This window comes from Bombina bombina, chromosome 4 (genome assembly GCF_027579735.1).
Source record: "Bombina bombina isolate aBomBom1 chromosome 4, aBomBom1.pri, whole genome shotgun sequence".
Classification (NCBI taxonomy): domain Eukaryota; kingdom Metazoa; phylum Chordata; class Amphibia; order Anura; family Bombinatoridae; genus Bombina; species Bombina bombina.
The window spans coordinates 640,019,768-640,040,080 of record NC_069502.1 but is presented as its reverse complement, the minus strand read 5'-3'; the positions used below and the strand labels follow the sequence as shown (position 1 = coordinate 640,040,080).

At 42.6% G+C, this 20,313-nt stretch overlaps 1 protein-coding gene across 4 annotated transcripts in view; it reads right to left on the bottom strand.

Moving 5' to 3' along the window:
- The window catches only part of MED23 (mediator complex subunit 23), a 225,331-nt gene that overhangs the window by 125,207 nt on the left and 79,811 nt on the right, over positions 1 to 20,313 (bottom strand). For 3 of the 4 annotated variants that reach the window (XR_008402041.1, XM_053710679.1, XM_053710681.1), the window contains exons 10-11: positions 13,505 to 13,600; positions 12,978 to 12,995 (exon numbers count right to left, since the gene is read on the bottom strand). Coding sequence is in view for 3 of the 4 variants with exons in the window: in XM_053710679.1 (XP_053566654.1) it covers positions 12,978 to 12,995; positions 13,505 to 13,600 (114 nt within the window). In the remaining variant the exon portion in view is untranslated. The remainder of the gene's footprint in view (positions 1 to 12,977; positions 12,996 to 13,504; positions 13,601 to 20,313) is intronic. The other variant, XM_053710680.1, reaches the window with a different exon arrangement.

The following is a 20,313-nucleotide window of genomic DNA, read 5'->3' as shown; positions in this document are numbered from 1 at the left end:
TGAACCAGAGTATCTATCACAGAATCTGAAAACCCACGCTTCGATAGAATCAAGCGTTCAATCTCCAAGCCGTCAGCTGGAGGGAGACCAGATTTGGATGTTCGAATGGACCCTGAACAAGAAGGTCCTGTCTCAAAGGTAGCTTCCATGGTGGAGCCGATGACATATTCACCAGGTCTGCATACCAAGTCCTGCGTGGCCACGCAGGAGCTATCAAGATCACCGAGGCCCTCTCCTGATTGATCCTGGCTACCAGCCTGGGAATGAGAGGAAACGGTGGAAATACATAAGCTAGGTTAAAGGTCCAAGGTGCTACTAGTGCATCTACTAGAGTCGCCTTGGGATCCCTGGATCTGGACCCGTAGCAAGGAACCTTGAAGTTCTGACGAGACGCCATCAGATCCATGTCTGGAATGCCCCATAATTGAGTTATTTGGACAAAGATCTCCGGATGGAGTTCCCACTCCCCCGGATGGAATGTCTGACGACTCAGAAAATCCGCCTCCCAGTTTTCCACTCCTGGGATGTGGATCGCAGACAGGTGGCAGGAGTGATCCTCCGCCCATTGAATTATTTTGGTCACTTCTTTCATCGCCAGGGAACTCCTTGTTCCCCCCTGATGATTGATATATGCAACGGTCGTCATGTTGTCTGATTGGAACCTTATGAATCTGGCCTTTGCTAGTTGAGGCCAAGCTCTGAGAGCATTGAATATCGCTCTCAGTTCCAGAATGGTCCAGGGTAAGCCACCAACGGAGTGAATCTCTGGTCCTTTGATCTACTTGAATCATTGGAGACAAGTCTGTATAATCCCCATTCCACTGTTTGAGCATGCACAGTTGTAATGGTCTTAGATGAATTCGTGCAAAAGGAACTATGTCCATTGTTGCAACCATCAACCCTACTACTTCCATGCACTGCGCTATGGAAGGACGAGGAACAGAATGAAGCACTTGACAAGAGCTTAGAAGTTTTGATTTTCTGACCTCTGTCAGAAAAATCTTCATTTCTAAGGAATCTATTATTGTTCCCAAGAAGGGAACTCTTGTCGATGGAGACAGAGAACTTTTTTCTATGTTCACCTTCCATCCGTGTGATCTGAGAAAGGCTAGAACGATGTTCGTATGAGCCTTTGCTTTTGACAGGGACGACGCTTGTATTAGAATGTCGTCCAAGTAAGGTACTACTGCAATGCCCCTCGGTCTTAGAACCGCTAGAAGGGACCCTAGCACCTTTGTGAAAATCCTTGGAGCAGTGGCTAACCCGAATGGGAAAGCCACAAACTGGTAATGCTTGTCCAGAAAAGCGAACCTTAGGAACTGATGATGTTCTTTGTGGATAGGAATATGTAGGTACGCATCCTTTAGATCCACGGTAGTCATAAATTGACTTTCCTGGATAGTGGGTAGAATCATTCGAATGGTTTCCATCTTGAACGATGGTACCCTGAGAAATTTGTTTAGGATCTTCAAATCCAAAATTGGTCTGAAAGTTCCCTCTTTTTTGGGAACTACGAACAGATTGGAATAAAATCCCATTCCTTGTTCCTTTATTGGAACTGGGTGTATCACTCCCATCTTTAACAGGTCTTCTACACAATGTAAGAATGCCTGTCTCTTTATTTGGTTTGAGGATAAGTGAGACATGTGGAACCTTCCCCTTGGGGGTAGTTCCTTGAATTCCAGGAGATAACCTTGAGAAACTATTTCTAGCGCCCAGGGATCCTGAACATCTCTTGCCCAAGCCTGAGCAAAGAGAGAGAGTCTGCCCCCCACTAGATCCGGTCCCGGATCGGGGGCTACTCCTTCATGCTGTTTTGTTAGCAGTGGCAGGCTTCTTGGCCTGCTTACCCTTGTTCCAGCCTTGCATCGGTTTCCAGGCTGGTTTGGGTTGTGAGGCATTACCCTCTTGCTTAGAGGATGCAGAATTAGAGGCCGGTCCATTCCTGAAATTGCGAAAGGGACGAAAATTAGACTTATTTTTAGCCTTAAAAGACCTATCTTGTGGAAGGGCATGGCCCTTTCCCCCAGTGATGTCTGAAATAATCTCTTTCAATTCTGGTCCAAATAGAGTTTTACCTTTGAAAGGGATGTTAAGCAATTTTGTCTTGGATGACACATCCGCTGACCAAGACTTTAGCCAAAGCGCTCTGCGCGCCACGATAGCAAACCCTGAATTTTTCGCCGCTAATCTAGCTAATTGCAAAGCAGCATCTAAAACAAAAGAGTTAGCCAATTTAAGTGCGTGAACTCTGTCCATAACCTCCTCATATGGAGTCTCTCTACTGAGCGACTTTTCTAGTTCCTCGAACCAGAACCACGCTGCTGTAGTGACAGGAACAATGCACGAAATTGGTTGTAGAAGGTAACCTTGCTGTACAAAAATCTTTTTAAGCAAACCTTCCAATTTTTTATCCATAGGATCTTTGAAAGCACAACTATCTTCGATAGGAATAGTAGTGCGTTTGTTTAGAGTAGAAACTGCCCCCTCGACCTTAGGGACTGTCTGCCAGAAGTCCTTTCTGGGGTCGACCATAGGAAATAATTTCTTAAATATAGGGGGGGGAACAAAAGGTATGCCGGGCTTTTCCCACTCCTTATTTACTATGTCCGCCACCCGCTTGGGTATAGGAAAAGCGTTGGGGTGCACCGGAACCTCTAGGAACTTGTCCATCTTGCATAATTTCTCTGGAATGACCAAGTTGTCACAATCATCCAGAGTAGATAACACCTCCTTAAGCAGTGCGCGAAGATGTTTTAATTTAAATTTAAATGTCACAACATCAGGTTCAGCTTGATGAGAAATTTTTCCTGAATCTGAGATTTCTCCATCTGACAAAACCTCCCTCATGGCCCCTTCAGATTGGTGTGAGGGTATGACAGAACAATTATCATCAGCGCCCTCTTGCTCTTCAGTGTTTAAAACAGAGCAATCGCGCTTTCTCTGATAAGTAGGCATTTTGGATAAAATATTTGCTATGGAGTTATCCATTACAGCTGTTAATTGTTGCATGGTAATAAGCATTGGCGCACTAGATGTACTAGGGGCCTCCTGCGTGGGCAAAACTGGTGTAGACACAGTAGGAGATGATGTAGTATCATGTTTACTCCCCTCATCTGAGGAATCATCTTGGGCAATTTCAATATCTGTGGCAGCACTGTCCTTACTTTGTTTGGACGCTATGGCACAATTATCACATAAATTTAAATGGGGAGACACATTGGCTTTCATACATATAGAACATAGCTTATCTGAAGGTACAGACATGTTAAACAGGCTTAAACTTGTCAACAAAGCACAAAAAACGTTTTAAAACAAAACCATTACTGTCTCTTTAAATTTTAAACAGAAAACACTTTATTACTGAATATGTGAAAAAGTATGAAGGAATTGTTAAAAATTTCACCACAGTGTCTTAAAGCATTAATAGTATTGCACACCAAATTTCAGAGCTTTAACCCTTAAAATAACGGAAATTTAACCCCTATACAGTCCCAGCTATAGTCTTTGCTGAGACCCAACCAAGCCCAGAGGGGAATACGATACCAATTGACGCCTTCTAGAAGCTTTTCCAGCAATTTTTAGAACCTCACACATGCATCTGCATGCCCTGCTCTCAAAAAACAACTGCGCAGTAATGGCGCGAAAATGAGGCTCAGTCTATAACTAGGAAGGCCCCCTGACTGGAAAAGGTGTCTAACACAGTGCCTGCCGTTTAATAAACGTTCCCCAAGTTTATAAATGCAAATTGTCAGCCTAAATCTGAATAAAATGCCCAAACAAAGCAATCGATTTAGCCCATAAAAATGTCTACCAGTTTTTTAGCCCATAATAAGCCCTTTATTCTGTTTGTTTGACTAAGAAAATGGCTTACCGGTCCCCATGAGGGGGAATGACAGCCTTCCAGCATTACATGGTCTTGTTAGAAATATGGCTAGTCATACCTTAAGCAGAAAAGTCTGCTAACTGTTTCCCCCAACTGAAGTTACTTCATCTCAACAGTCCTATGTGGAAACAGCAATCGATTTTAGTTACTGTCTGCTAAAATCATCTTCCTCTCACAAACAGAAATCTTCATCCTTTTCTGTTTCAGAGTAAATAGTACATACCAGCACTATTTTAAAATAACAAACACTTGATAGAAGAATAAAAACTACATTTAAACACCAAAAAACTCTTAACCATCTCCGTGGAGATGTTGCCTGTGCAACGGCAAAGAGAATGACTGGGGTGGGCGGAGCCTAGGAGGGACTATATGGCCAGCTTTGCTGGGACTCTTTGCCATTTCCTGTTGGGGAAGAGAATATCCCACAAGTAAGGATGACGCCGTGGATCGGACACACCAATGTTGGAGAAAAAAACATGTCTAGACAGAACTAGGCTTTCAATCTCCAAGCAGTCAGCTTCAGAGAATAGAGGTTTGGATGGAGGAATGGACCCTGAATTAGAAGGTCCTCCTTCCTCAGAGGTAACCTCCAAGGAGGTAGAGATGGCATCCTTACCAGAGCCACAAACCAGATTCTGCGAGGCCATGCAGGAGCTATTAGAATTACTGATGCTCTCTCCTGTTTGAAACAAGCAATGACTCGTGGAAGGAGAGCAAACGGAGGAAACAGATATGCCAGAGAGAAGATCCAAGGAACTGCTAGAGCATCTATCAGAGAGGCCTGAGGATCTCTTGACCTTGAACCGTACTTTGGAACCTAGGCGCTTTGACAAGATGCCATCAGATCCAATTTTGGAACCCCCATCTGAGGGTTATCTGAGAGAACATTTCCGGATGGAAAGGCCACTCCACAGGATGAAAAGTCTGTCTGCTCAGAAAATCCGCTTCCCAGCTGTCCACACCTGGAATGTGGATGGCAGATAGGAGACAATCGTGAGCTTCCGCCCACTGCAGAATGCGAATTACCTCCTTCATAGCCAAGGAACTCCGAGTTTCTCCCTGGTGGTTGATGTAAGCCACTGAGGTGATGTTGTCCGATTGGAATCTGATAAACCGGACTAAAGATAATTAAGGCCAAGCTACCAAGGCATAGAAGATTGCTCTCCAAGATGTTTATGGGGAGAGAAGACTACTCCTGAGTCCACAGGCCCTGAGCTTTTAGAGAGCCCCAAACTGCTCCCCAACAAATAGGCTGGCATCCGTAGTCACAAACACCCAGAAGGGTCTCAGGAAGCAAGTGCCCCAAGCCAGGTTTTCCTGAGAAATCCACCACGAGAGAATCTCTTGTTAGGGGATCCAGATCTATCCTCTGTTATAAATCTGAATGGTCTCCGTTCCACTGACTGAGCATGCATAGTTGCAGAGGTCTCAGATGGAACCGAGCAAAAGGAATGATGTCCACGGAAGCCACCATCAGACCGATCACCTCCATGCATTGAGCCACTGATAGACGAATAACAGACTGGAGAGAAAGGCAAAAAGCAAGAAGTTTTTATTTTCTGATGTCCGTCAGGAAAATCTTCATGGACAGGGAATCTATGAATGTCCCTAGGAAACACACTCTTGTAGCTGGAACTAGAGAACTCTTTTCCAAATTAACTTTCCACCCGTGGGAACGTAGAAAAGACTCTCTGTATGAGATTTTGCTAGTAGAAAAGAAGACGCCACAACAATTCCCTAGGATCTGAACACAGCCAATATTCTGGGAGCCGTGGCAAGACCAAACGGAAGCGCAACAAATTGGAAATGCTTGTCCAGAAAGGCAAACCTTAGAAACTGGTGATGATCCCTGTGAATGGTAACATGTAAATATGCGTCCTTTAGATCTATAGTCGTTATGAACTGACCTTCCTGAACCAATGGAAGAATGGAATGAATAGTTTCCATCTTGAAGGATGGGACCCTGAGGAATTTGTTGAGGCACTTTAAGTCTGGGATTGAACGGAAAGTTCCCTCTTTTTTGGGAACCACAAATAGATTTGAATAGAATCCTAGACCTTGTTCCTCTAGAGGGACTGGTACAATAACACCCAGGGAGAGAAGGTGCACTACGAAATTTAAGGTGGTCTCCCTCTTTACCTGGTTTGAGGATAGTCTTGATAGGAGAAATGTGCCCCTTGGAGGGCAAGACTTGAATCCTATTTTATAACCCTGGGATACTATGTCCACAGCCCAAGGATCTGGGACATCGCGTATCTAACCCTGGTGAAACAAGGAAAGTCTGCCCCCACCTGATCCAAAATCGGATCGGGGGTGGATCCTTCATGCTGATTTACAGCCAGTGGAAGGTTTCTTGCTTTGTTTTCCCTTATTCCAAAGTTGGCTGGGCTTCCAACTCCAAGAGGACTAGAATTGGTCTGGAAAAAGAAGAGGAAGACTTCTGTCCCTTAAAGTTGCGAAAGGAAATTAGAAGTCTGTCGACCCTTAGGTCTATTCTTCTTGTCCTGAGGAAGGAAAGATCCCTTTTCACCCGTAATCTCTGAAATAATTTCCGCCAGACCAGGACCGAATAGAGTTTTACCTTTATAAGGCAAAGCCAAAAGCTTGCCTTTGAAGATACATCAGCCGACCAAGATATTAACCACAGAGCTCTACGAGCTAAGACAGTGAAGCTAGACATCTTAGCTCCCAATCTAATTACCTGCATGTTCGCATCGCAGATAAAGGTATTGGCTAATTTAAGAGCCTTAATCCTATCCTGGATCTCCTCAATCGTAGTCTCCTCTGAGATCAGATCAGAGAGGGCATTGCACCAATAAGATTCTGCTCCTGCAACCGTAGCAATATTTGCCACAGGTTGCCACTATAATCCTTGATGGATGTACATCTTCTTTAAGTAAGCGTGCAGCTTCTTATCCATTGGATCCTTAAACAACTATCCTCTATAGGAATGGTAGTTCTCTTAGCTAGAGTGGAGATAGCTCCTTCTACTTTAGGCACAGTGCGCCATGAGTCACGAATGGAGTCAGCAACAGGAAACATTTTTAAAAACAGGAGAAGGGGAAAAAGGAACCCCTGGCTTATCCCATTCCTAAATTATAATTTCAGACATTTTGTCTGGAACAGGAAAAACATCCTCAGAAGAGGGAGAATCATAAACTCTGATAAGCTTGGAAGACATTTTAGGATTGACCGCAACTGAAGGTTCAGAGTCATCTAAAGTAGCTAGAAACTCCTTCAGTAGTAACTGGAGATGTTCAAGCTTAAATCTGAAATTAACTTCTTTAGATTCTCCCATAGCCTCAGATTTTGAGATTTCACCTTCAGAAGCTACTGAAGTATCATCTTTCTTAGACATTTGTCAAAGGTTGACCAGCGCAGATTTAGCATCAACAATCTTGCTAACAGACAAATGTTTAGATTTCCTCTTACGCTTACCCGAAGTAGGGAAAGCAGACAAAGCCGCAGATACTGCAGAAGTAATCTGAGCGGCAAAATCCCCAAGTAAATTAACATCCCCAGGAGGTCGAGAGGACACAGAAGGCAGAGTATGAGAAACAACTAAGGCTCGTTATGCACAGCATTATCCTGAGAGACACTTGGCTCAGAAGGGAGTAACTTGTCTTTAAATTTTAAAGTTTTAGATAAACATGAGGAACAGAATAGGAAGGACAATTTGGGCCTCTAAACAAAGTAAACATTTATCCATGGAATTAGATTGATCCTGTTCATAACTACAGAATCAGATCCCACTAAAAAAAAGGACAAATTATAATGCAGAGAAAGATAATTTTAACCCAAAAAAAACAAAGCCCCACATTTTTAGCAAACTTTATTCACTAAACATACAGCTCAAAAAGAAAAAAGTCCCTTAAGAAGCAACCTCAGACTGCCTGAGGCTCCTACCGTAACCGGATTGATTATCCCACTAATAAGAGGAAGTAAGACTCTCCAGCAGAGATCTTCTCTTCTTTAAGCAGACGATTGTGAGAAAAACCGCAACCCGACACAGAGAGACACAAGAAGCTCGGCTCTGTTATTACGGAAATGCGGACGTCACGTGAGCGGCAAGCAAAAGTGAAAGTGTGCCACTAGTAAAAGCCTGCGAAATCAAATGGCTCTAAATAATAAAATCTTTTGAGTATGCTCATAAAAAGTTTCCTCCTAAACTATATTCTGCTTATCCCACTAATAAGCTCTACAATATAAGGGGGAAGTAAAAATCCCTAGGTACCTTGAGCCAAGCAAACTCTCCATTAACCCCTTAAAATTTTCACTGTGTGTGTAAAATCAATGTATAATCTTTTAACACAAAAAGTGCCAATAATGCTGCCCAAATTGTACCCTTAACATTTAAGGAAAACTATGTCCTAGAATATATTCACTTGAGGAATAAACTCAAAAGTGCTGACCTTCAGTACCAAGAAGGCAAAGGACACTTACCTGTGGATCCAGCTGCAGGGCAGATAACAGCTACTAAAGGTGTGACCAGTACTCTACTCCATATTAGGGACCTGTAGTAAAAGAAAGAACAGAGTAACCAACCCTGGCTTTCTGTAAAGGGGTAGCAAAAGTGTTAGAAGTAAAGCAAAGACAACCTTGCCGCCTTCTAACTGCTAAAAGCCACTACTCTTACTAAAGAGATTGATGTGGACACAGCTAGACACAAATCCTTGCTTGAAGGGAAAAGTACCCATAAAATTATTAAATATCTGCACATCCTCCAATGACAGAGGCAAAGAGAATGACTGGGGATTATGGGTAAAGGAAGTTACACTTAGCAGCTTTGCTGGGGTGCTCTTTGCCTCCTCCTGCTGGCCAGGAGTTGAATATACCACTAGTAATTGGAATGATGTTATGGACTCTCCATGCCATATTAAAGAAATTAACCTTTTAAGATACCAGATTAACCCCTTCACTGCCGGGAATAATAGAAGTGTGACGCACATCTGCAATTAGCGGCCATCTAATTACCAAAAAGCAATGGCAAAGCAATATATGTCTGCTAATTCTGAACAAAGGGGATCCCAGAGAAGCTTTTATAACAATTTGTGCCATGATTGCACAAGCGTTAAATAAATAATTTCAGTGAAAACCCCAAAGTTTGTGAAAAAGTAAAAAAAAAATTATTTGATCGCATTTGGCGGTGAAATGGTGGCATGAAATATACTAAAATGGGCCTAGATCAATAATGTGGGTTGTCTACTAAATAAAATATATAGTTTTGATAGAGTTTGTGTGTATAAAAGGTCAATGAGTTTCTGGACTCCTGACAGACCCTTGCATCTTTCATCCAGTGCTGCACTGATGTTTCTGGATTCATGGGGAAAGCAAAAGAATTGTCAAAGGATCTGCGGGAAAAAGGTAGTTGAACTGTATAAAAATATATCCAAGGAATTGAGAATGCCAATCAGCAGTGTTTAAACTCTAATCAAAAAGTGGAAAATGAGAGGCTCTGTTGAAACCAAACCACGGTCAGGTAGACCAACTAAAATTTCAGCCACAACTGCCAGGAAAATTGTTCGATATGCAAAGAAAAACCCACAAATAACTTCAGGTGAAATACAGGACTCTCTGAAAATATGTGGTGTGGCTGTTTCAAGATGCACAATAAGGTGGCACTTGAAGAAAGATGGGCTGCATGGTCGAGTCGCCAGAAGAAAGCCATTACTACGTAAATGCCACAAAGTATCCAGCTTACAATACGCCAAACAGCACTGAGACAACCCTCAAACCTTCTGGCACAGTCATTTGGAGTGATGAGACCAAAATTGAGCTTTTTGGCCACAACCATAAACGCTACATTTGGAGAGGAGTCAACAAGGCCTATGATGAAAGGTACACCATTTCTACTGTGAAACACGGAGGTGGATCGCTGATGTTTTGGGGATGTGTGAGCTACAAAGGCACAGGAAATTTGGTCAGAATTGATGGCAAGATGAATGCAGTATGTTATCAAAAAATACTGTAGGAAAATTTGAATTCATCAGCCCGGAAGCTGCGCATGGGACGTACTTGGACATTCCAACATGACAATGATCCTAAACACAAGGCCAAGTCGATCTGTCATTGGATACAGCAGAATAAAGTGAAGGATCTGGAGTGGCCATCTCAGTCTCCTGACCTCAATATCATTGAGCCACTCTGGGTAGATCTCAAACGTGCAGTTCATGCAAGACAACCCAAGTATTTACAGGAACTAGAGGCTTTTTGCCAGGAAGAATGGGCAGCTTTACCATCTGAGAAGATAAAGAGCCTCATCCACAAATACCACAAAAGACTTCAAGCTGTCATTGATGTTAAAGGGGGCAACACACGGTATTAAGAATTGGGGTATGTAAACTTTTGATCAGGGTCATTTGGGTAGTTTCTGTTGTCATTATGATTTAAAAAGAGTAAACACAGTTGACTGATAACAAATGGCTTCAGCCAAACACTAACCATGAGTGAAAGAAAAGTTTTTGTGTTATTATTCATATTCTCTGAAAAATGGCCAAGAAATCATAAATTCTGCCAGGGTATGTAAACTTATGAGCACAACTGTACACTGTTACTGGTGACCACTTCTGCAATAATAAAATGATGTAACAAATCCTATACTATAAAAGGCCAAGTGTGTTTGTCCGAAGCTGTCATGCGCAGTAGAGACAGCACGCGGACAAACACACTGGCCTAAGTCCCTACCTGTTCTGCCGACTGCGCCGAGCAGAAGTGGGCGTGGCCGATTGTGAAGGGGACGGGGCCTAACGCGAAAGCCCGTGAAAGGGGCGGAGCCTAGCTTGAAGGCCCGTGAAGGGCCGTGGAGAGAGCTCAAACAGCTCAAGAGAGGGTGGAGGGATGTGGGGAGATGTGGGGAGATGTGGGGAGAGGGGGGGAGATGTGCAGTGAGGGGGGAGATGTGGAGAGATGTGGGAGATGTGGAGTGAGGGGGGAGATGTGGAGAGAGGGGAGAGATGTGGGGAGATGTGGAGAGAGGGGGGAGATGTGGAGAGAGGGGAGAGATGTGGGGAGATGTGGAGAGAGGGGGGAGATGTGGAGAGAGGGGGGAGATGTGGAGAGAGGGGGGAGATGTGGAGAGATGGGGGGAGATGTGGAGATATGGGGGGAGATGTGGAGAGATGTGGGGAGATGTGGAGTGAGGGGGGAGATGTGGAGAGAGGGGGGAGATGTGGAGTGAGGGGGGAGATGTGGAGAGAGGGGGGAGATGTGGGGAGAGGGGGGAGATGTGGAGTGAGGGGGGAGATGTGGAGTGAGGGGGGAGATGTGGAGAGAGGGGGGAGATGTGGAGAGAGGGGGGAGATGTGGAGAGAGGGGGGAGATGTGGAGAGATGGGGGAGGTGTGGAGTGAGAGGGGAGCGATGTGGAGAGAGGGGAGCGATGTGGGGAGATGTGGAGAGAGGGGGGAGATGTGGAGAGAGGGGGGAGATGGGGAGAGATGTGGGGAGAGGGGGGGGAGATGTGGGGAGAGAGAGAGGGGAGAGAGAGGGGGGAGAGGGAGAGAGAAAGAGAGGAGAGAGAGAATGAGAGAGAGAGGGGGGAGAGAGAGAGAGGGGGGAGAGAGAGAGAGAGGGGGGGGAGAGGGAGAGAGAGAGGGGGGGAGGGGAGAGAGAGAGAGGGGAGAGAGAGAGAGAGAGAGAGAGGAGAGACACAGAGAGAGGGGAGAGAGAGAGAGAGAGAGGGGGGGGGGAGAGAGGGGGGGGAGAGAGAGAGGGGGGAGAGATAGAGGGGCAAGAGAGAGAGAGAGGAGAGACAGAGGGGGGAGAGAGAGAGGAGAGAGAGAGAGAGGGGGGGGGGGGAAAGAGAGAGACGGGAGAGAGAGAGGGGAGAGAGAGGGGAGAGAGAGAGGGGAGAGAGAGGGGAGAGAGAGAGAGAGAGAGGGGAGAGAGAGGGGGGGAGAGAGAGAGAGAGAGAGAGAGAGAGAGGGGAGAGAGAGAGGGGAGAGAGAGGGGGAGAGAGAGAGAGAGAGAGAGAGAGAGAGAGAGAGAGGGGGGGAGAGAGAGAGGGGGGGGGAGAGAGAGAGAGAGGGGGAGAGAGAGAGAGAGAGAGAGAGAGAGAGAGGGGGGGGGAGAGAGAGAGGGGAGAGAGGGGAGAGAGGGGGGGAGAGAGGGGAGGGAGAGAGGGGAGGGAGAGAGGGGAGGGAGAGAGGGGATTGAGAGAGGGGGGGAGAGAGAGAGGGGAGAGAGAGAGAGGGGAGAGAGAGAGAGGGGGGAGAGAGAGAGGGGGGAGAGAGAGAGAGGGGGGAGAGAGAGAGGGGAGAGAGAAAGAGAGAGGTGAGAGAGAGAGGAGGCGAGAGAGAGAGGGGGGGAGAGAGAGAGAGAGAGAGATAGAGGGGAGAGAGAGAGAGATAGAGGGGAGAGAGAGAGAGAGAGAGAGAGAGAGAGAGGGAGAGGGGGGAGAGAGAGAGAAAGGGGGGAGAGAGAGAAAGAGAGAGAGGGGAGCGAGAGAGAGAGGGGAGCGAGAGAGAGGGGGAGATGGAGAGAGAGAGGGGGAGAGAGCGCAAAAGAGAGGGGGAGAGAGAAAGCAAAAGAGAGTGGGAGGGAGAGAACGCCAGGGGTGGGACCACTGTAATGCAAAAAATGGCCCGTGTGAACGGGCTTTAGGACTAGTATTTTAATATTGCACTAGCATGCCCCTTTAAAACATCTAAAATATGTAAAATCTGCATTCCATATATTGGATTTAACAGGTTATATTTAAAAGCATACAGGAAACACATTAACTGTCCAACCAATTTGAAATTATTTATATCACGTTTTTTTAGTTAGATGAAGGGTAAAAACACAAAAAGTCAGTTATACTATCCAAAACAAAATGCAATGTTTCTATTAGCCACCTATGTCAGCAAACAGTTAGCAGCAGAGTAAAACAAAGCAATAGTCATAAGAGCCTGTATGGAGCTGGTATTGAACATTTTCTTCCAATAAATGTAATCACTGATATTAGTTTTTTGTATAAATGCTGTGTTGATATGTTGCAATCCTGCTAATTTCAAGCCCTGACCAGGTCTATGCAGTTGCTAACTGAGAATAGTAGCTACAAAGCAGCCAGCAGCACGGTTAGTCACAATACAAGAATAAGGTTGTGAACATACCTGAGCAATGTTCAAGGTCTAGAGCATTGGAGGATGGGCAGGACAAGACAGAACAAAAATAAAGGAAGAAAAAAAGAAGACAAAACAGTGACTATGAGGCCTGCCTCAAGACGCCCAGAGTCAGATAAAACCCACCACAAGGGGAATCTGGCACTGCTTTTAGCTAGAAATCTTTGTAAAAAAAAAAATTGGACATATTTTAGTAGATGTAGACTTAAGGTAGTTAACTGGTGCAGTAAGCTGGCAATGGGCTCTCTTGAGACTGGCCTTATAGGAAGGGAAAAAAGCAATGCAAAAAAAAAAAAAAAAAGTCAACTTTTCAAATATCTACTCCATTTTAACATCCCCAAGGTAGTAAACACTTAACAGGGAAAGCATTTGTATAGGACCCTTATGAGATATTAAAATAAATAAAAGATAAAAAGTGACTACTACCAATACTGTTTTGCTCAGTTGGCTATAGCAAAGAAAAAGTGATAGGAGAGTGCAGTAGGTGCAGAGAAATAGGATTCTGTACATTTTAGTACCTGCTTGTTTAGACCAAGCATGTTGCACACCATATCTCGAGAGTAGGGCTGTTCCAGAACATATCTCAAAAGAGCAGTTTGTGGCTCAAATAAATCCTGGAAAGGGGAAGAAAAGTGCAAAGCAAGGGTTAGTTATATGGATGTAACAGTACAATAATAATAACACGCTCTAACACAGAGTATTTTATTTATACACTAATGTCCTTTTGCCAACTTCAAAATAAAAAAGGGAAAAAAAACAAAAAAGTGAGGAACATTTAAAAACAGCCTTTTATATTATTTTCTGCACATTTCAATGTATATTGGATATATTTTTTTTCCATTTTTTTTTATTGCAAGCTCTAAATCATGAAACTTTAATTTTGACTTTAGTGTTTCTTTCAGTGTAAGCAGATATAAAAGACTCCCATTTTGTGTTATAGAAAATAATACACTTTGTTTTCACATAAAAGGCTAGTTTACAAGTGGCGCACTATTTTAACGTGCACCGTAAAGGGGGAAATTTTCCCGTTTACGAGCGCATGTTAAATAACCAGCCATTACAAGTGGCAGGTTAATGCTCCCGCAAACTTGCGGTTTCACTTTGTGCTTAGCGCAATTAACCAGAGGTCTGACCTCTGGCTAATGAAAAAAATATGCCTCAATTGAGTCCCCAAATTAAGTGGACAGTTCTTTAAACAAAAATAAAAAGATGAGCATTTTTATTTTTTTATATAAAAACTGCACAAAGCAGTTATAAGGGGTTAAAGTGAGGGGATGTGGGGTGTTTGGTGAAAAAAAACAAAAAACTGAACTGAAAGTGAATTTACATTGAGGTGAATGGGGACTGTGGTTATACTGTGAATATATATGTATATGCTTATATACATATATATTTATGTGTTAATATATGTATATACACATATAAAACACATAAAAAAACATAATTTATGTAAGAACTTACCTGATAAATTCATTTCTTTCATATTAGCAAGAGTCCATGAGCTAGTGACGTATGGGATATACATTCCTACCAGGAGGGGCAAAGTTTCCCAAACCTCAAAATGCCTATAAATACACCCCTCACCACACCCACAAATCAGTTTAACGCATAGCCAAGAAGTGGGGTGATAAGACAAAAGTGCGAAAGCATAAAAATTAAGGAATTTGAATAATTGTGCTTTATAAAAAAATCATAACCACCACAAAAAGGGTGGGCCTCATGGACTCTTGCTAATATGAAAGAAATTAATTTATCAGGTAAGTTCTTACATAAATTATGTTTTCTTTCATGTAATTAGCAAGAGTCCATGAGCTAGTGACGTATGGGATAATGACTACCCAAGATGTGGATCTTCCACGCAAGAGTCACTAGAGAGGAAGGGATAAAATAAAGACAGCCAATTCCGCTGAAAATAATCCACACCCAAAATAAAGTTTAAATCTTATAATGAAAAAAACTGAAATTATAAGCAGAAGAATCAAATTGAAACAGCTGCCTGAAGTACTTTTCTACCAAAAACTGCTTCAGAAGAAGAAAACACATCAAAGTGGTAGAATTTAGTAAAAGTATGCAAAGAAGACCAAGTTGCTGCTTTGCAAATCTGATCAACCGAAGCTTCATTCCTAAACGCCCAGGAAGTAGAAACTGACCTAGTAGAATGAGCTGTGATCCTTTGAGGCGGGGACTTACCCGACTCTACATAAGCATGATGAATTAAAGATTTCAACCAAGATGCCAAAGAAATGGCAGAGGCCTTCTGACCTTTCCTAGAACCGGAAAAGATAAGAAATAGACTAGAAGTCTTTCGGAAATTCTTAGTAGCTTCAACATAATATTTCAAAGCTCTAACTACATCCAAAGAATGCAATGATCTCTCCTTAGAATTCTTAGGATTAGGACACAATGAAGGAACCACAATTTCTCTACTAATGTTGTTAGAATTCACAACCTTAGGTAAAAATTTAAAAGAAGTTCGCAACACCGCCTTATCCTGATGAAAAATCAGAAAAGGAGACTCACAAGAAAGAGCAGATAATTCAGAAACTCTTCTAGCAGAAGAGATGGCCAAAAGAAACAAAACTTTCCAAGAAAGTAATTTAATGTCCAGTGAATGCATAGGTTCAAATGGAGGAGCTTGAAGAGCCCCCAAAACCAAATTCAAACTCCAAGGAGGAGAAATTGACTTAATAACAGGTTTTATATGAACCAAAGCTTGTACAAAACAATGAATATCAGGAAGATTAGCAATCTTTCTGTGAAAAAGAACAGAAAGAGCAGAGATTTGTCCTTTCAAGGAACTTGCAGACAAACCTTTATCCAAACCATCCTGAAGAAACTGTAAAATTCTCGGAATTCTAAAAGAATGCCAGGAAAAATGATGAGAAAGACACCAAGAAATGTAAGTCTTCCAGACTCGATAATATATCTTCCTAGATACAGATTTACGAGCCTGTAAAATAGTATTAATCACAGAGTCAGAGAAACCTCTTTGACTAAGAATCAAGCGTTCAATCTCCATACCTTCAAATTTAAGGATTTGAGATCCTGATGGAAAAAAGGACCTTGTGACAGAAGGTCTGGTCTTAACGGAAGAGTCCACGGTTGGCAAGAGGCCATCCGGACAAGATCCGCATACCAAAACCTGTGAGGCCATCCTGGTGCCACCAGCAGAACAAACGAGCATTCCTTCAGAATCTTGGAGATTACTCTTGGAAGAAGAACTAGAGGCGGAAAGATATAGGCAGGATGATTCTTCCAAGGAAGTGACAATGCATCCACTGCTTCCGCCTGAGGATCCCTGGATCTGGACAGATACCTGGGAAGTTACTTGTTTAGATGAGAAGCCATCAGATCTATTTCTGGAAGTCCCCACATTTGAACAATCTGAAGAAATACCTCTGGGTGAAGAGACCATTCGCCCGGATGTAACGTTTGGCGACTGAGATAATCCGCTTCCCAATTGTCTATACCTGGGATATGAACCGCAGAAATTAGACAGGAGCTGGATTCCGCCCATACCAGTATTCGAGATACTTCTTTCATAGCCAGAGGACTGAGTCCCTCCTTGATGATTGATGTATGCCACAGTTGTGACATTGTCTGTCTGAAAACAAATGAACGATTCTCTCTTTAGAAGAGGCCATGACTGAAGAGCTCTGAAAATTGCACGGAGTTCCAAAATATTGATTGGTAATCTCACCTCCTGAGATTCCCAAACCCCTTGTGTTGTCAGAGACCCCCAAACAGCTCCCCAACCTGTCAGACTTGCATCTGTTGAAATCACAGTCCAGGTCGGAAGAACAAAAGAAGCCCCCTGAACTAAACAATGGTGATCTGTCCACCACGTCAGAGAGTGTCGTACAATCGGTTTTAAAGATATCAATTGAGATATCTTTGTGTAATCCCTGCACCACTGGTTCAGCATACAGAGCTGAAGAGGTCGCATGTGAAAACGAGCAAAGGGGATCGCGTCCGATGCAGCAGTCATAAGACCTAGAATTTCCATGCATAAGGCTACCGAAGGGAATGATTGAGACTGAAGGTTTTCGACAAGCTGAAATCAATTTTAGACGTCTCTTGTCCGTTAGTGACAGAGTCAAGGACACTGAATCTATCTGGAAACCTAAAAAGGTTACCCTTGTCTGAGGAATCAATGAACTTTTCGGTAAATTGATCCTCCAACCATGATCTCGAAGAAACAATACAAGTCGATTCGTATGAGATTCTGCTAAATGTGAAGACTGAGCAAGTACCAAGATATCGTCCAAATAAGGAAATACCACAATACCCTGTTCTCTGATTACAGACAGAAGGGCACCGAGAACCTTTGTAAAAATCCTTGGAGCTGTTGCTAGGCCAAACGGCAGAGCCACAAACTGGTAATACTTGTCCAGGAAAGAGAATCTCAGAAACTGAAAGTGATCTGGATGAATCGGAATATGCAGATATGCATCCTGTAAATCTATTGTGGACATATAATGCCCTTGCTGAACAAAAGGCAGGATAGTCCTTATAGTTACCATTTTGAATGTTGGTATCCTTACATAACTATTCAATATTTTTAAATCCAGAACTGGTCTGAAGGAATTCTCCTTCTTTGGTACAATGAAGAGATTTGAATAAAACCCCAGTCCCTGTTCCAGAACTGGAACTGGCATAATTACTCCAGCCAACTCTAGATCTGAAACACATTTCAGAAATGCTTGAGCCTTCGCCGGATTTACTGGGACACGGGAAAGAAAAACTTTTTTTGCAGGAGGCCTTATCTTGAAGCCAATTCTGTACCCTTCTGAAACAATGTTCTGAATCCAAAGATTGTGAATTGAATTGATCCAAATTTCTTTGAAAAATTGTAATCTGCCCCCTACCAGCTGGGCTGGAATGAGGGCCGCACCTTCATGTTGACTTGGGAGCTGGCTTTGGTTTTCTAAAAGGCTTGGATTTATTCCAGACTGGAGATGGTTTCCAAACTGATACCGCTCCTGTGGGTGAAGGATCAGGCTTTTGTTCCTTATTGTGACGAAAGGAACGAAAATGATTATTAGACCTAAATTTACCTTTAGATTTTTTATCCTGTGGTAAAAAAGTTCCTTTCCCTCCAGTAACAGTTGAGATAATAGAATCCAACTGTGAACCAAATAATTTATTACCCTGGAAAGAAAGGGAAAGCAAAGTTGACTTAGAAGACATATCAGCATTCCAAGTTTTAAGCCATAAAGTTCTTCTAGCTAAAATGGCTAGAGACATATACCTGACATCAACCCTAATGATATCAAAGATGGCATCACAAATAAAGTTATTAGCATGTTGAAGAAGATTAACAATGCTATGAGAATTATGATCTGTTACTTGTTGCGCTAAAGCTTCTAACCAAAAAGTTGAAGCTGCAGAAACATCCGCTAAAGATATAGCAGGTCTAAGAAGATTACCTGAACATAAGTAAGCTTTTCTTAGAAAGGATTCAATTTTCCTATCTAAAGGATCCTTAAAGGAAGTACTATCTGCCGTAGGAATAGTAGTACGTTTAGCAAGAGTAGAGATAGCCCCATCAACCTTAGGGATTTTGTCCCAAAAATCTAATCTGTCAGATGGCACAGGATATAATTGCTTAAAACGTTTAGAAGGAGTAAATGAATTACCCAAATTATTCCATTCCCCGGAGATTACTTCAGAAATAGCATCAGGGACAGGAAAAACTTCTGGAATAACTACAGGAGATTTAAAAACCTTATTTAAATGTTTAGATTTAGTATCAAGAGGACCAGAATCCTCTATTTCTAATGCAATTAAGACTTCTTTAAGTAAAGAACGAATAAATTCCATTTTGAATAAATATGAAGATTTATCAGCATCAACCTCTGAAACAGAATCCTCTGAACCAGATGAATCATTATCAGAATCAGAATGATGATGTTCATTTAAAAATTCATCTGAAAAATGAGAAGTTTTAAAAGACCTTTTACGTTTACTAGAAGGAGGAATAACAGACATAGCCTTCTTAATGGATTTAGAAACAAAATCTCTTATGTTAACAGGAACACTCTGAGTATTAGATGTTGATGGAACAACAACAGGTAATGTAACATTACTAAAGGAAATATTATCTGCATTAACAAGTTTGTCATGACATTCATTACAAACAACAGCTGGAGGAACAGATACCACAAGTTTACAGCAAATACACTTAACTTTGGTAGATCCAGTACTAGGCAGCGATTTTCCAGAAGTATCTTCTGACTCAGGATCAATCTGGGACATCTTGCAATATGTAATAGAAAAAACAACATATAAAGCAAAATTGATCAAATTCCTTAAATGACAGTTTCAGGAATGGGAAAAAATGCCAGTGAACAAGCTTCTAGCAACCAGAAGCAATAAACAAACAGACTTAAATAATGTGGAGACAATAGTGACGCCCATATTTTTTAGCGCCAAAAAAGACGCCCACATTATTTGGCGCCTAAACGCTTTTGGCGCCAAAAATTACGCTACATCCGGAACGCCGACACTGTTGGCGCAAAAAAACGTCAAAATTGACGCAACTTCCGGCGACACGTATGACGCCGGAAACAAAGAAAAAATGTTTGCGCCAAAAAAGTCCACGCCAAGAATGACGCAATAAAATGAAGCCTTTTTTAGCCCCCGCGAGCCTAACAGCCCACAGGGAAAAAGTCAAATTTTAAGGTAAGAAAAAATTTGATTTATTCATATGTATTATCCCAAATATGAAACTGACTGTCTGAAATAAGGAACGTTGAACATCCTGAATCAAGGCAAATAAATGTTTGAACACATATATTTAGAACTTTATATAAAAGTGCCCAACCATAGCTTAGAGTGTCACAGAAAATAAGACTTACTTACCCCAGGACACTCATCTACATGTAGTAGAAAGCCAAACCAGTACTGAAACGAGAATCAGTAGAGGTAATGGTATATATAAGAGTATATCGTCGATCTGAAAAGGGAGGTAAGAGATTAATCTCTACGACCGATAACAGAGAACCTATGAAATAGACCCCGTAGAAGGAGATCATTGAATTCAAATAGGCAATACTCTCCTCACATCCCTCTGACATTCACTGCACGCTGAGAGGAAAACCGGGCTCCAACCTGCTGCGGAGCGCATATCAACGTAGAATCTAGCACAAACTTACTTCACCACCTCCATAGGAGGCAAAGTTTGTAAAACTGATTTGTGGGTGTGGTGAGGGGTGTATTTATAGTCATTTTGAGGTTTGGGAACTTTGCCCCTCCTGGTAGGAATGTATATCCCATACGTCACTAGCTCATGGACTCTTGCTAATTACATGAAAGAAATGTATGT